Raw genomic sequence first — 17,794 nt, forward strand, 5'->3', positions numbered from 1 at the left:
ATTTAAATGAATTGTCTCCACAAAACAAACATACTCGACGTCATTTGTGTATATTTACCTCTACTTTTTCAGTAGATAATGCTACAAAATTTAGAGTTTTTAAGAGGTTATGCTTTTACTATTAATATTATTATTGAGGGGTCATTCTAGTGACACAGTTAGCATGCTTTGAGTCGGGTTATTTTTTTAATGTGTTGGTTAGGCTATGTTTTACGTTACTGCATAAAATATAGCACTCATTACTGTTGCTGAAAAACGGCGGTACTGAAAAAAGGGAAAACTATGTTTCTGTCAAGAATTAATAACCACCATACTTCTTCTTTACAGTACTAATACAATTTTTATAGTCAAATAAAAAGTAAATTTAGTAGCAATATACAAATTAGTAATTATATTATAATTTATGCATTGGCCGATTTTTGTGTATACATTATCAAATAAAAGATTGTGAAGTTTATTATTATTTTATACATGTCATTTTAAGTTAAGCTACCTAAAAGTATAATTCTCAATTCTCAAATTCACATTTGTGATTTTGCTATTATAAATTAAGTTATTAATAGTTGCTATAAATCAATGATTGTAAAACAATGAGCTGGAAATAACTCCCATGAAGAAATGGAATATTCCAAAGGGTCTGACTTCTGTAAAGTAGTAAACAGCTTTAAGCTCATGAATATTAATAAGGATTCATGCAGTTAACCTAATACATACTATAGAAGGCAGTTCATCAGCCTCCAGAGCTGCTGTTGCCAGTACAATCAGTATACACACATCTTCCGTGTGTAGATTGTTTATGTACGTGTTTATGTCCGTGCTTGTAATTGTCCAATATGATCGTAAAATTGTAACTTTTGGTGGATTTACGCGATTGTCGGTAACTGTTTGTGAGGGGTAAGGATGGCTGCACCAGGAGGGGTAACTGCGATCAGTACAGTAGCAGTGCAGTCTGGAGAGGCTCGTATCATCCTAGCGGTTTTGAGAGTAAGTGCTTCTATTCCAGTAACCTAGGGCGCAAGTCTGGTTTTAAAAGAGGTGGGAAAGGGGTTCTTAGCAGCCAGGGGAATGATTTATATTCAACTTTGAAAAACTTTACCACATAAATTTAAAACAATTTAGATAATTCATGTATTATTTGATTGCTTGATTTTGATGCTTTTTTAATATTCAACATAACAATATTGCCAGTTTGCAGTATTTTAAATCACAATATTGAAACTTGACTGCTTTGCTTTGAATGAAGATGAGAAGGTAGGGGGATTTTTTCCAGAGTAGGTGAAATGTTTTAAAAACATTAAAGCTTATCTTTACCTAATTTTAATTAGTTATTTAAAAATAAGTCAAATAGGTCTAATTAGTTCATTAAGTTTTTGTCAGTGATGTCTACATATTTAACACCACTATAGTGTTACACTAGGAACTGGCATTTAAAGTGGTATTTAAAGAATGCATGAGATAAAATGTGCTGTGTTAATTTCTATGACCAGAGGGTCAATTCTGTAATTTATCTTATGAGTGTTAGTTAATTGTTTAATAACACCATGGAGAATTTCTAAATAAGACATATTATTGATACTGAGCATTTAAACTGTTTTAGCCAATTACAATGTCTGATTCAATTTTGATTGAATTGTTAATTGAATAGTCATCTGAATTTGACATTTTTATGTTTGCATGACTGATTTTAACAAATGTTATATATTTTTATTTAAATAAAAATATACATGCTCTAGTAATTGTTGTTTTATGGTTAATAATAAATTAATGAGGGGCCTGACCCTCACAATTGTCTGTCTTGTTAGAGTAACTTCGTTTTGAGATCAGCATAAATATTTAGATTCTTGAGTGTCCAATAGTAGGCACACACAACTTGATAAGGCATCTTGCAGATGGAGATACTTTACACTTGTTATGGGTAGGGTGTTCATCTTAAAATTCTTTGAATATTAACATTTTTCCAAGTGCCAATATTAAATTCTGTTAAATTTTATATCTATTATTTATAATTTAAGCTTTTCACAGTAGTATTTATAAGATGATGAGTTTAAAATAATTGTAACAAACTGTGATTAAACATAATTATCACCCCTGTGGAAAAACATACAGGTATACAAATTATTGTAAACAATGAAACATTGAGTATATATTTCTGATTTTCACTAATTGTATTTACCAATTTGCTATCTTTGTTGAAAAAAAAAAACTAGGGCAGTTTTATAGATTTTTATTTCATGTTATGATAATTTTGTTATATCTTTTCCAGTAGTGATTTGCGGATTAAATTAATGTTCTTGCGGTTTTTCAGTTGTGGATTTCTCTAGGATTTAACGCTACTGACAGCCGCACACTTCAGCAATTATACCATGCTGTGAAACTGATATTAGCTATTTATAGGCATGGCTTAGTTGGGTGATTCGACCTCTTTGAAAAGGGCAGTTAGGTAGTTAGTAGGTTTGAGTGAAGCTGTATTTACCAATTGTGCCCCCTGACGTCATTGCATTCTTTAATATTGGACACATTTCAGAGTATGATCAATCTTCATGGTATGCCAGGGACGTGTTAATGTTTTTTTAATTTTAATATTTTATTAAATTATGATATGAATTACACTAAATAATTACTGCACAAATACAATTCTTGTTACTTTGATAGAATTAAAATCAATTTTTTGAGGCATTTTGATTTTTAAGGCATGATGTATATATATATATATATTTTTAATGTTATAAAATTGTAGACATTTTTGACAAAAAACAATTATCAATTTAATGCAAAATGCATATTAATATACCACAAGTATGATAAATTAAAAATAATAAAAGATAAGTAGGTCAGAGACACAGACAATAATCATGGTCTTAAAGATACAGTGATACTAAACTAAACTGTCAATATTGAAAAATGTAAAATTTTCCAGACATCCATTAGCATTTAAGAATATATATGGACAGTTTTGGGTCAGGATATTTTTACATATTAATGTAAAGGACATTTTAAAAATTAAATAATAAAATAAATTGTTTAATTTTAAAAGGATAATTATAATGTGTCACCGCATCTTTAAAGTATCATTAATGTTGTGATGACAAGCATTGACAGCTGTAATAGCCAATTGTAGGTTACAGTAAAAACATCTGTTAAAACTTAAAAGATTTTCATCGTTAAACCGTTTAATAGGGATATGAAACTACACATGGCTGTGAGAAAAAGAAATGTAGGCCTACAGAAGGTTGAAAATAAATTATTACAGCATATTAATTTTGTAATAATATTAATAATTATACTGTACCCATGTGGCTACTGGTTATACAGACAAAATTATGGAAATATTAAATCATCCCAAAGTTACAGATTATTAAAATATCCAAAGAATGCATTGGCCACCTGGCATTGAATGTTGATCATTACGTCCTTGATAATCATACTGAAGACATAGAAATCTCATCCATAATTTAATAAAAGTAAAATTAAAGCGACTAGACTTTGCACAAATAAAAAAAAACCTCTTTTATGCTCTATTTAATCATTTTATTACTGAGATTATTTCAATCTTGATACAGTACTGTATTTAATCATCTACTATGCTTGTTTCACATCAACATAAAATGTAAAAACATAACAAAACCTGGAATTATCATCAGCCTTGATTTAATAACTATGTACCCTAAAGTGAATCTAACCAATTTACTTATTGCCTCAAACATTTCTAAACATACTGCAATTTATCTGTTGTGTTGTGGAATGCCTACCATAAATTAACTTACTTTGTGATTGGGTAGACTAAATTTGATTGGCTAATAGTAATGTTCTCAGGGTTATGTTTACTAATGTTATTGTATAAATAGATTCAACTACTGTAGGATATTTTAAACCCTTTATTTATTTATAGTCTATTATCATATTGTTGTTGTACACATTTAATTAATATATTAATGATATCTAGAAGTTATTTAAATTAGTCCCAGCATAGTTCCACGATCCTATTATTAATCCCAAGACATCCTCAAGTACTGAGAGTAGATATATATATATTTTTTTTCATATTTCAGTCAACAGAATGGGTACGAGTAAAAGTTCACGAAATGACCCCTCGCATGACGGACGTTGGACAAAATAAGGAAGAAGCACTACATCTCAAAGCACAGCACAATAAATTAGTAGAACAAATAGCAGTAAGTTAACATATGTTTTAATATATTAATGTTTTAATCTCATTTTGCTGCCTCCTAAGTAAGTGGTGTCAGCCATTCAGTTAACTTTCTTTCACACTGTACAGTCTTAAAAGACTTTTAACACCATTTGAAGCCTCTGTGTGACTATGTACTATTTCAACCATACCAACTTGCCATACCATAGCAGGCTCTCTTCATTAAGGGTTCAAGTATTACAATAGTTCTCTTAAATGGCGAATAAAAGTTTCAGAAGACCTTTTCCATGGCAAATAAATACTAGTAAATTTGTTTGTGGTATGGCCTATGTTTCCAATCCGTCATTTAAAAATTCCCAGCCATAATTTACATGGTGTTCAATAAACCTAATTTTATTACCAGTAATGCATAATCTCACATTGAAATGATGATTACTTAATTAAATACCGATTTTTAATTTAAATATATAATATTGTACAGTTTAAGTCATGGGTATAAAGTAAGAGTAGTTTTCTACTTTATTATAGTTCCTATGAAACAAGTAATAATACAAAAGTTCCTTTTAGATGAATTATCACCATGTTCATATTTCTTGACCTTTAACATCTGATATGTCTGATTTACTTTTTTGTTTCGGTTAGTTACGATTCTCATGGCGTTTGGCTTCATCAAATTTCTTCATATATTTTAGTACTTTCATTGTTACATTGGTAGAAATTGTAGAGGAAATATGCAATAACATTGTTGCTTAAAAACAATAGTTAATAATTTAACTTATAAATTGAGCTATACATTTGTTTTTAATACTCATATTTGTTTGTGTTTTGTCCCTTAATAAGAGAAAGATTTTTAAAAGGGCTAAACTGTGACGTGCGAACAAGTTATTCTATTCAGCATAACTACATGCTTTAAATTGAATAAAATTTAGTATCAGTGTCTAACCTTAAATTTGTGACTAAATGTAACAAATGCAGGTACAAAAGATGGATATATAAATACAGTATTATTGTTATTAACAAAAAAACTGTTAGAGAACATAAAATTTCCAAATCACCTGGGTTGTATTTCAAATTGCATTGAATCATTTTATTCCAATGATTAGAGATACATGTGTTTTTAAACTGCACATACACAAACTTTCATGTCAGGTGAGACTGCCTGATAAATTGAAAACATGAACCCACTTGGAAAATGCTTTTTAAACTGCAATTTCCAGACAAGAAGACGACATTAGATTCACCTCTTTGCAACGGTTTTTTGGATTTTTTTATTATATTAAACTGACTTGTGGATCTCCTACTATATGAAAAATATATGTCTGAATTAATACCGTACATTTATTATAGTATTTAGGAAATTGAAGCCTGTAATAACCTATAACTATCACAATGTTTCCATGATACTATATTATTAAAGGCCAGATGCAGGAAAACAATTTCTATTGATCATACATTCTAATTATCGATTTATAATTTCCCCTATGTTTTATAATTTTGGGACTTTTATTGTGCTACACGATTTTGTTAAAAATAAGCATTTTCTTATCAGTTGGGGATAGTTGAAATTACACAGTAAAATCCCTATTCTCTTACACAAATGTTGTAAATAGAGAGGCATTTTTAAAAATTAACTTATAACCAAAGTTTTTTTCATCGTAATTTCTGTTACACATATTTGTTTTACGTACATTTAACCAGATATCATATTTAAAATGATACATGTTTCTTTACTTTCAGTCACGGCAGCAACAGATTAATGCTTTACTAACACAAGGAGATAATTTAGTATCAACTCAGCAATTTTATAACGATGTGTATGAAGCCATGGCCCAGTCTCTTGGCGAGGCATGGCAAGACCTTAACAAACAACTTCAAGACAGACGCAACTTACTGGATGAGGCTATTAACTTCTACCAGCTCTCTGAGGATGTAAGTAATTTTTTTTGTGGAGAAATTATTTTATAAATTTGTAGTACTATTACTACTACTATACTATCGATGTAACTGTAACCATTAAAGAATTAACATTATTTTTAATTTCTAGTTTTCTGATAAATTAAAACGGGCATCAGATGAATCACGAAGCCAGGAGATGCCAGTTAATGTTGTTGATTCTGAGTCAAGGTTAAAAAACCATCACGATTTAAAGAAAGGTAATGTTTACAACTATTAATTTGCAAATATACAGCAATAACGAACATTGCATTCTTGTTTATTCTAAACATAGTTCATAAAGTATATGTTATTGTGTTGATTTTCAGGATTAATAAATAATGAAATAATGTCAAAATTACTTTCTCTTAAGAAGCTTTGTTTATTATGCTATTGAGAAATGAACTATACCCATTCATGTTTGTGCCAAGGGTTTTCTGCAATCCCATATGACCTATAATAACCTAGAAGCCAATTAAATCTAATAGGAACTGAAATTGTGTGTGTATTGGGAGTAGATGCATTGTCATATCTTTAGCAAAGGCTTTGAACCAGTACAATTGATTTCAATGACATTTAAAAATCATCATGTTTTTCTTGTTGTGTCTACCTACATTGTCTCTATACTATTGATAACATTTATAATAACATCAGTAATGCATTGTAACTGATTCAAGACAATGTATAGCTTTGGTGATTTAATTGTGCAAATAAAAGGTTTGCACTCAAATATTACAACACTTTATGTGTTTGAATAATCACAATTTTGAAACTTAACTTTTAGATATTTTAGCAACATCAATGAAAGCAATGAATCTTGGCCGAACTTTGATACAGAAGCTTAATAACATGACACCAGTTGACAGTCCAGTCGAAGACAGGCACGCCACCACCACGGCGTGTTATGCAATAGAGCGTACACTGGAATCATTACAGGACAGGAGACGAGGACTAGAAGATGCTTGGAATAAGCGCCGGCTAGATCTAGAACAAAATATAGTCTTATGTAACCTAAACCAAGAGGTTGATGAGGTAGGCAAACTAACAAACAAACACACCTTGCTTTTATAAAATTATATTCTGTTGTAATATAGTTGTTTAGTTTAATATATGTTATTACATCAACATTTTAGAAGTTTTTTGTTTGTTTAATGGTTGGTTTACTGGTTTGTATACTAAGCAATCATTTATAAAATATTAATTAAAGTATGTTGCATTTAAACGTAATTATCCGAGCAATAAATATGAAATATAAAAACCAACCCCCAAATTTGATGTATATGCCCACCTGCATAAGCTTTACACAATAATAGAGATTGGCTTTAACCAAAGTAAGAAACCTTAAAAATCATAGAAATTCCTCATAGGAATATAATAGGTTTTGACATATTGATACTTTTTAAAGAATACGTTTTTCGAGTTTTCATGTTACTTTTCACTATGTTGAAATAAACTAAATTACCTTGTTACACAATAAAACAGCTATGTAGTTTGACCCACAATAAATCATCAATCCAGATGTTAGTAAGCCATTTGCAAACACATAAATTTGTTTTCAGAAGATTTAGTAGTTTAGACTGAAAACAACTGCATGAAAATATATGTGAAGTGTGTGTTGAATATGATATAAATAGTGTTATTAATTAAATGTTAATTCTAATGAAAAAAAGAAGAAATATTTTCAGTTTCTAAATTTTCTAATTGTTCATGAAAAAAAAAATGAAAACAAATTTTATATAGGTTTTTATGCTTTAAATATTTCTATGTAGAAACATTAAAGAAGTTTTAGTATTTAACTTATGCAACCCTTATGAAATACTTTATTATAATAGACCATATCTATATTTTTTTATAGGTTTCTGATTGGTTTAAGTCCTACGGAGAAGTGCATTTTGATGTTGGAGACAGTATTGAAGCAACCCGAACACGACTTAAGGACCATGAGCGCTTGCAAGAGTCGTTCAAGGTTTGTAATTGACAAATTCACAAGGAAAGATAAAATTAAAATCATATTAGTATTAAGGAAAAACCAATTATCAGTTTTTATTGTGTGTATAATAAGCTACAGGGAATGTTAGATCATTAAATGCCAGACATAAAAATAGACCAACAAAATGCCTGGGGTAGGCCATGATATCAACAACCATATTTAGTGCGACGGTGAATTTCATGGTAAATCTATATTAACATTTTTGTTTATTTTGAGTTTGTCTGTTGGCATTTCGAAAAACGAGATGCTTTTGGACGCGAGATGCTTATTGACGAGATACCGTTTGACGTCATTGATATATATTTTATTATTGTACTCCCTCTGATGGAGTTATTGCAGAAAACCACTTGATTTATGTTTGCGCTAATTATTTTTTGAACTTCTATTGAGTTATCCGTAAGAGTGCACTGCCCACCAATTGTTTCTTGTATCTGGTTGCCAAAAAACTAAATAAACAAAATATATTCTTAATATGACATCAACTCCAATATTTAGAGTGGTCTAAATTATAAATAAAATAGTAAAAATTTTTTTTTTAATGTAAATATTGCTATATATACACTATTCAAATTAATCTTATATAATTATATTTCATGAAATTTTTAAAATTATTTTTTAGGAGGTTCAGACAAAAGTATCAAACATGCATGTTGAGGCAGTGAAAGTATCGCCCTCAACACAACACAAACTACAACTACTCTTGACCCAGACCAGAGGTGTGAATACCTTGTGTGATGACTTTGCCGAGAAACTTAATAATTGGCATCAAATACTTACATGTACTTTGGACTTTATGGTTCATACTCAGATGGTAAGATTATATTAGTGTTGTTAAGTGCTCCCTATATTTCAATGTAAAATACAGCCTGTTCTCCTACCACCCTTTGGCTGGCCCAACATTTCTGAGTTTCTATAGAATCTGGTTGTCACAATCAGCAACATTTTCAGTTTTCATTAATTCTGTCCACTTTTATTGTATTAAATTCTGGACACAATTTTTTTTTAGTTATATAAAATAAATTGTTTTGTAATAAAAATAAACGTAAACAACATACTGTATATTTTGCAGGCTATGGAAACACTCTACAAGGTGGAGGTAGAAATACAAAATATTAACCAACAAGATCGACCAAAATACTTGAGTACTATACACCATGCTATTGATCCAGTCGTCCAAGAGGGCCAGGTGCTTTTGAGCATGCTCACATATCCTACACCAGGGGCTTCTCATATTCAAATAACCATTGACAAGCTACAGGTAAAACTTATAATATAATACAACCATTTTTGTCCAAGATTTTATCCAAGTTCTATGGTTATTTCAGCCCTTAATGTATTTCCAAGAGTAACCAATATTAAGTCTGTTAGTTAATTAGACTCATGCTTTCTTTTGAAAAGAAAAAATACAAGACTCTTACTTATTTATATTTTTAGATGGAAGGGGACCGCCTTGATAATCAGTGCCTTGATGATCGTGTCCATGAGAATAGTGTAACAGCAGACTTCGAAGAGCGATATTCCGTCCTTGTCCGCTGGTTAAGGAATGTGGGTGATAACTACTTAGCCACTTACAATGATCCTGGTGACCAACTCACCACAGCGATGGACTTCCTTGAAGGTCATGAGCAGTTAGATGATGATATGCGGGTAAGTTCAGGCCCTGTTTGTCCTATCAGGCTAGGAGCGATTGCACATCTCAAAGAGGTGAAAATAGCATTAATTAATGTCCGCATTTTGGGCAAACAAGTTTAGTTTTACTAGCGAGGTTCCCATTTCTAGTATCAGCATCAATATTATTATGGTATGTAACTTCGGTTCTTCATTAGTTTCCTTCTCACTGCTTATTTTTTCTATTTGCCATAGTAAACATATCTTATATATTTCTACTCCCATCTGCTGTTATTATTATTATTTACTAATACAAGTACCACCGCTTGTAAATACCAGACTAGACTTGTTTTATTTACCCCTATTGTTAATCATACTATTGATTTATTTCTGCAGGAGAAGACGAAGGAAGTGGAGAAAGTTTTAAGTGCTACTGCTGATATAGTACGCTCTGGTGCTCCGGACTCATCCTCTGTTCAAGAACGAGCTGATAAACTGCGCCAACAATGGAGCAGAATCACAATCTCAGTGGAAAACCGAATACGTATCGCCTTGATACTTGTGAAATTTCATAAACTTACTAAAGAGGTAAGATAAGAGTAAAAGCTTATAGTTTGATATCAAACTATTTTTTAAATGAGCAAGAGACTGTGATAACGTATTATAATAGAAATAACTATATAATATGAGTTTCAAAGTAACAATAAAATTTACCAATTAGAAATATATCAAAACATATGATTTCAGATTATTTATTGACTTCTTGAATGTGCAATGTCCCTAAGAACCAGGAAAATTGCCTGTATCAGAAGCAGCTATTAGATTTCTTACTGTATTATCACTATCCTTTTTTAAAATAATCTATTAAAGTTGGTGAATGCAATGGAAAACCTTGAAACACATCTTAAAATAGCAATAAACAGCGAAACACCACCACAGAAGACCTCAAATTTGGAGCTTCAGGAACGATGGAACCATGTAATTGAGTTGTATGTCCAGACAGAAAGCAAAGGAAAGAACTATCTTTCTGAAGCTAACTTTGTAAGTTCATATTTATATTATATGTAAATGACATTCTCTTTCTAGTAAATTCATAGTAAGGCGAGAGTGTAACGTTATTCCATAACTAATTGAATTATTCACCTACAGCTCTGTCTACGCTATCAAACTTTATGTGGAAAAAAAATCTGATGTGCCCATATATGAACACAATGATGTCATATCATTACCATATTTAGGCATATCACTACTAAGGCACATCACACTTTTTTGTAAAAATAGTTTGATAGTGTAGACTGTTTTAAACTGTGCAAACTGTATATTCACCTCAACTTCACTTGCCTAGCATTACTCTAAAATTTTGAAACACATGATGTACAGCAAACCTCACTATACTAAATTAATCTTGTTATAAACTTTTTTGTGTAGGTAAGAGATGATCCTTTAATAGTGCTGCAACCATCAATAAGCACAGTGGAACTTAAACTACAGACGTATGAAGAACATAAAAATAAATTGACAGACATGTTTGATTCATGGCAATTAAACCAAACATTAAGTAAAGACTTCGCCAGCCAGTGGAAACAGTTTGTTGCTGATGCACGACAGGTATGTACAGGCAATAATTTGTAATTCTATAGACATTAAGAGTTATTAAAATAGATAGATTTACTGCATTGAATATATACAATCGATTTATAATTTGACAGACAATTAGATGGGTGGAGAGGGTAGAGGCAGATTTCTTTCCCATGTCTGGTGAGCTTGATGGTGCTTTACATGATACAGACTCACTCCAAACAAAATTTGATGAAATACAACTAACTATGCAAGTAAGTGTTGCTTTTGCATATACTGTAACTAACATGAGCCTTTAATGGGTTTATAATTATTTTTCATATACTGTTTGAAGGTTTGCATGGCGAAGTCAAATGTTGATATAAAGTTTGCGGTACACCACGTATATTAGTACTGAGAAGAACTGTAGAGTTTCTCCTCAACAGTTCTTTTCAGAAATAATATACGTGGTGTACTGCAAACTTTATATCAACAATTACTTTTCAATTCATTCAATTTGGTTTTAACACAACTTATAAATTACCAATATTTAAATAAAAAACAATAAAGAAATTAAATTTTCCTTACAGAGAATTAATGCAGAGATTGAACTGCGGTTAAAAACAGCTGAAATGCTAGCCTTAAAGGGAGACACCAAGGGTGAGAAGGATGCTATCGTTGAAGAGCTGTTAGCAGTGCATGAGGGACTCCAGGGACGTATCATTGAACTTCAAATCTTACTGACTGTCTCAAAATCATTTTTTGATAATATGAGAAAGGTAAATAAAATAGAACCCACCTTTGGGACACCCCTTATTAAGGTGATACTTTCCGAGTGTTAAATAAACAAGAAGCAATATATATTTTAATGCTATGGCTAACCACTATTCTGTGTGATGGTCCCAAAGATATCCCTTTAAAAGTGTTCTACTTTTTTTTTATTTGGCATTCTATTTAATACAGTAGCATTGTAATTACATTTTTAAGGTGTTGACTTTGATGAATACAACTGAGCGATCATTTAAAACAGCTGAGCTACCCAGTAATCAAACACAAAAATCGGTGCTAGTCAAGCGACATGAGAAATGTCGTGAAGAGATTATGACACTTTATGATTCAACAGCGGCCAGAGCAAATGAAGTTATTCAAAGACTTCAACAGTCTGTAAGTAAAAATAGTGTAAATGATTTTAATTTTGCTCTTGTTTATTGAAACACATTCTTATTAGTATTACTCCAGTTTAAAATGCATAGAGGGCAGAGTATTTTTTTTAATGTAAATAAATCATACTATTGTTATTTTATATAACTGAAATCAGTAAAGCATTAATGATTGACAGTATATGACTTTTCTGCATGTCGTACAATGGTCTAACCGATTCCATTGCTATATTTTACTAATTGAATTCTAAGTTAAGAAAATTGATTGTTTTTAGGAGAAGCATTCAGGTTCTATTCAAGAGGTAGAAGATGCAATGAAAGGTGTTGATGATTGCAAGTTACAGTGGTTGGTAAAATGGCGGGAGCATAGAGATAGATTAGAGTCTAGTCATCAGGAAACACAGATCAGCAAAGAAAAAATACAGGTAAATAAATCAACAAGCAAAGTACCTACTAAGTTCATCTCTCTCTAGATTCACAAGATCAACTCTCCCAACCTCATCAAACTGGCCTATGACAATTTCCATTTTGAATATTAGAGTATAAAGCTCTGTCTACACTATCAAACTTAGGCGTCACACTTGCAATATGATCGTTTGTTGCCTACATTCCTTGTTGTTTTATCATGCTAATTACTTCCTCATTTACATACAACCTGTCCTATTGGTATATAAGTACTCTTGGCGTTGTTTTCTGTTCTGATGATGAGAATAGTTTCTCGAAACATGTGGAGGCATTTTAGGCAGTTTGCCTATTTATCAAATGCCTCACAATCGTTATTTTAAATCTTTAAATCTTTATGTGACAAAAAAATGTGATGTGCTCATATGTGGACATGATGATCTCATATCACTACCATATTTTAGCATATCACTACAATATTTGGGCACATCACACTTTTTTTTTAAACTAGACAGTGTAGACAGAGCATCAATGCAATGCATACTATTATGATCTATTATATATACATCCTTTTGGTTCAATTATTAAATCTTAGTTGATGCGTGACCTTGGTATGGTTGAGCTAGAGTTAAAAGCCATTGAAAATGATTATGGAGACTCAATTCATTCAGTGACACTGATTGTTGAAAAGTGTGAGGATATACTTGTCAATCTTGAGGTAAGTATTTAATAAATATATCCCAAATTTCCCAAATTTCGCGAGTTTTTAGGCTTAGGCCTAGCCTAGAGATTCAAAATCTAAGATAACCCACTGTTTTTTTTTGCCAAAACAAACATGTTATTTCACAATTAACACTGTTGGCATTGTTTATAATGATGCCCAGCAATATAAACAAAAGCATTTCTTTAGCCTTTGTTTCACAAATTAACAGCCATCTATCAACTGCTAAGCCAAGCACACATTGTTGTATTGTAAGTGTCACACGAAGTGTCAATAAGAGTCGGGCAGTGTTCACCCACATGGTGAAAAGAACTTTTTATGTGAAAACGTTAGTGAAACACTGAAAATATTGTCTACTTTATTATTATAAATTATTGTAGGCCTAGGTAGCTAGGCTATAGTATACCACGCTTGAAAAAAAGTGGCTACTGCCAGATGATGTATGCTCGAGAGTTTTATAACTTAATTTTGAAGTTATATATAGCACACCCTCTATTGTTTACCCAAAATTTCAGTTTTCAACTTGAATATCACTGTAAAGTACTCAAAATTTGCCCTGTCTGTGACCAGCACTTCAATAAGTAAAGTTGGTTAAGGTACTCCAACTCCGTTATACGCTGGCAAATAAAAGATTCAGCTGTGCTATATATTGTTAGGAAATTCTATTGTTATTACTGTAATTACTTTTCGTGTTCAAAATGCGCCATGTGGTATATGCCTATCAAATAAAAAAATAATTCTGGACGCGCTCATAAACATGAGAAGAATAATATGAAATGAAGTCAACTCCTTCTACACAAGTTAACTATTGTAGGCTATAGAAGCTAGAGCTAGCTACACAATCTTTGCGTCGTGTGTGTGGATCTGATGACTAAGACGTGTAAAGTATCAACAACCCAAATGCAAAGTTGAAAGATACAGAAAAAGTGCAATCACATTCATTATCTCTCTTCTAAATGAATGATTTGTTCTTGCAATACAGTATAATGTTATATCATGACTACAGTGCAGTACAGTTTTAAAATCTGTTTACCTTTGTATTTGTACTTTTTCTTCGTATCTGTTTATTCCGTTTGTTTCCTGGATGTATGATTTTTACCGTTTTAAATACTTTTAGCGTTTTATACATTTTATTGTAATTAATAAAATTAATAAAATTACTTCTCCTGAAAAGACAACAACCACTACATCAACTGAGCGCTATACAACACTTATGACAGTGCTAAATAAGGCAGTTGAAGAAGTCCCGAAGAAAACAAGAAACCAAAATGCTCATCCCTGGGATGGTGATGAAAGACTACAACAGCTTATAAAAGAAAGAAAGAATATTAACAAAAGCACAGTTACCTACAAAGAAGAGGAGATCAAGGCTATGCAGAAAGCAATTAAGATAAGGGTTAAGGAACTACGGAATGAATATTTGTATGAAGAAGCAAGCAAGTTAAATGAAGCCCACCAAAATAGAAAAATATTTGATTTATGGAGAAAAGCTAAGGAGCACGGTGATGTTATAAGAAAAGCACCAAAGCCTATAAAATGTCCTGGATTACGTGAACACTTTAAAGATCACTTTAATCCAGACCAATCTAGCCTTAAAATCCCAGATGAAATTAGCACACCTCCAGAATATATTATCAACCTGAGACAACCAGAATTTGAGATAGACAATGAACCTCCGTCCAAGAAAGAAATTATTGATGCAATCGGACATCTAAAAGGTCGCAAAGCTACCCTAGATGTCGCTTCTGAAATGTTGCAAGTCGCCACAGAGAACCCAGTATTCGTCGACCATGTACATAGACTGTTTGAGGAAATTTGGAGAACGAAAGAAGTACCAAGTGATTGGGGACTGTCCAAATTAACAACCATTTGGAAAAAAAAAGGCAGTCCACTTGATCCATCAATGTATAGAGGAATATCGATTGGGTCTACATTTTCAAAGATACTTATGGTTATCATTCTTTCACGTTTTTCCATCTTTTATGAAAGTCAACTTCTACGCACACAGTTTGGATTCAGGTCCAACAGAGGGTGCAATGATGCTATATATGTAATCAAGCAGATCCAGGAAATTGCGTATCGCTCAAATCGCAAACTCTATACATGCTTCATTGATTTAACAGCAGCATTCGACCATGTGAATCGTAATCTTCTTTTCCTAAGCGTTCGTAATAGGTTTCACTTAAACCAGTCTACTACTATGATTGACATTATACAATCACTGTACAGCTCAACGAAAGCATACCTTGCTGACGACGATCCGAGTGATGATAAGTTCGAAACATCTTCTGGGGTGCGACAGGGTGGTATTGAGAGTACCAGCATGTTTAACCAATATTTTGATTACGTTATTAGAGTGTTCAAACAACGCTGTAAAGATGCTAGTTTGGATGGCCTAATGATACAATACCTAATTCCTATTGAAGCTACAAATCGTGCTCAAAGACGTAAAGCACCATCAAGGGGCATCTATGACGACTTTGAAAGTGGCTATGCTGATGACTTTGCTGTAAGCTCCTGGTCACAAGAAGAACTGCAAACCATTGTGAACATCTTGAATAAAGTTTGTCTGGAATTTGGTCTAAGAATTAGTGCCCCCAAAACAGAAACCATTATATGGAACTGGAAAGAGGAAGTTGAAGAATACCCAAGATGCATCATACAAATTGGCGGCGTACACATTAACAACGTAACACACTTTAGATACCTTGGTGTATGGGCTACCTACAATGATGTTCATATTGGAGATCAAGAAGTAAAATACAGAATCAATTCAGCCAAAGGAGCATTTGCAGAGAATAGAGCATTGCTTACCAACAGAACGATCCACTTACAAACAAGAATGATGTTTCTTAATGGTCTAGTTAGGAGTAGACTCACCTATGGTTGCCATGCTTGGAGGGCAACAGGAAGTGAAATGTCCAAACTTAGCACAACATACAAAACCTTCCTAAGAAGAATGCTAGTGAATGGCTTTCAAAGAGTCTGCCCACCAAACCATGTAGACATATCCTCAGATGAAGAAACAGATGAAAACTATATAGACTGGCGTTACGTTATTGATAATGACGATCTCTACAAAATTACTGGCTGTCAACCGCTAGAAGAATATGTCTACAAGCAACAATTCAACTGGATCGGACATGTAATTAGAAAAGAAAATGAAGATCCTACAAAAATTCTTACTTTTCACACAACCCAAAGTAAACGAAGAGGTCGGAAGATACCATCAATACTTGATAGAGTTGTACAACAAAGTCAACTTACTAGATGCAACTTCATTAGAGCCTGCTTCAACAGAAATTTATAATTCCCAGCAATGTTTTAACTGTATATATGAACTGTTTATAAGTTGTTTTGTGACTGTGTAATTTGGTAGTAGTCACTCTCATACTGTAGGCCTACATTTAAAAGTAACACATCCAAATGCCAACTTTAAGTCAATGGCTACCAGATGTCTCTGTGAGACGGTTATTTGAACCAGTACCAGTACCAGTAAATACACAGTAATTCAGCTTTAGCTACTATATAGTGATATTGAATAAAAGAATAAAGATTTGAAGAAGATAAAGGAAACAGACATGCGCAGTTTAGCCGGTCTATAGTTCGAGGGCATGGCAATAACTCTAATAGACCATCGATTGACCAATCAGATGCCGAGAATAGATATAATGTTAGATATTCTGAATTACATTGCATTGTTTTATTTATTTCAGCCTTTGGAAAGGAGATGCAAGACTTTCATCAGCTCAGCACACCTATGCATGCGACAAACACCTTCAAGGGCAGGAGAATATTCTCAAGATATTGATGAAGTTAACATGTACTTAAGTACACTTCACAGACAAATAGACGAAAAGAAAAGAAGGCTGGAGATTGCTGTAGATGTCTATGAAACATATGAATTGGTAAATAAACTATTCAATTCAATTGCAATATATTGTACACATTTCTATTTCTGTTATATTAAAATGTGTAATAATAATTTGTTAGAAAATAAATCAATGCAGTTAACTCTTCCAAATATGGCCACAGAATATTTGGTTTAAATTTCCAGAAAGTCTGATTTTCAAAATGCATTTTAAAAAGTATGAACAAATTAGATGATTTCACTGTATATGTAAGTCTGAAATTAGTTTCAACAAGGTTTCACTTTTGTAATGATTTAGTTCTATTGGAATATTAGTAATTTGAATAACAATAGAAACATTCATGCTTTGTAATTAACATAGCATTGTTCCAAAAAATGGAAAAATTGTTTATCAGTTAAGGAGCTT

The 17,794-nt window shown here is 32.0% G+C and overlaps 1 protein-coding gene across 2 annotated transcripts in view; it reads left to right on the top strand.

Annotated features, from left to right (window-relative positions):
• Positions 1-17,794, top strand: part of LOC144842284 (uncharacterized) — a 109,727-nt gene that overhangs the window by 9,765 nt on the left and 82,168 nt on the right. For both annotated transcript variants that reach the window (XM_078698726.1, XM_078698718.1), the window contains exons 18-34: positions 4,050-4,172; positions 5,885-6,076; positions 6,192-6,300; positions 6,864-7,111; positions 7,935-8,045; positions 8,689-8,880; positions 9,139-9,327; positions 9,504-9,716; positions 10,074-10,265; positions 10,548-10,718; positions 11,106-11,285; positions 11,387-11,509; positions 11,825-12,013; positions 12,222-12,398; positions 12,670-12,819; positions 13,392-13,514; positions 17,234-17,425. In XM_078698726.1, the coding sequence (XP_078554852.1) occupies positions 4,050-4,172; positions 5,885-6,076; positions 6,192-6,300; positions 6,864-7,111; positions 7,935-8,045; positions 8,689-8,880; positions 9,139-9,327; positions 9,504-9,716; positions 10,074-10,265; positions 10,548-10,718; positions 11,106-11,285; positions 11,387-11,509; positions 11,825-12,013; positions 12,222-12,398; positions 12,670-12,819; positions 13,392-13,514; positions 17,234-17,425 (2,874 nt within the window). The remainder of the gene's footprint in view (positions 1-4,049; positions 4,173-5,884; positions 6,077-6,191; positions 6,301-6,863; positions 7,112-7,934; positions 8,046-8,688; positions 8,881-9,138; positions 9,328-9,503; positions 9,717-10,073; positions 10,266-10,547; positions 10,719-11,105; positions 11,286-11,386; positions 11,510-11,824; positions 12,014-12,221; positions 12,399-12,669; positions 12,820-13,391; positions 13,515-17,233; positions 17,426-17,794) is intronic.

This window comes from Antedon bifida, chromosome 1, assembly GCF_963402885.1.
Source record: "Antedon bifida chromosome 1, ecAntBifi1.1, whole genome shotgun sequence".
NCBI lineage: Eukaryota > Metazoa > Echinodermata > Crinoidea > Comatulida > Antedonidae > Antedon > Antedon bifida.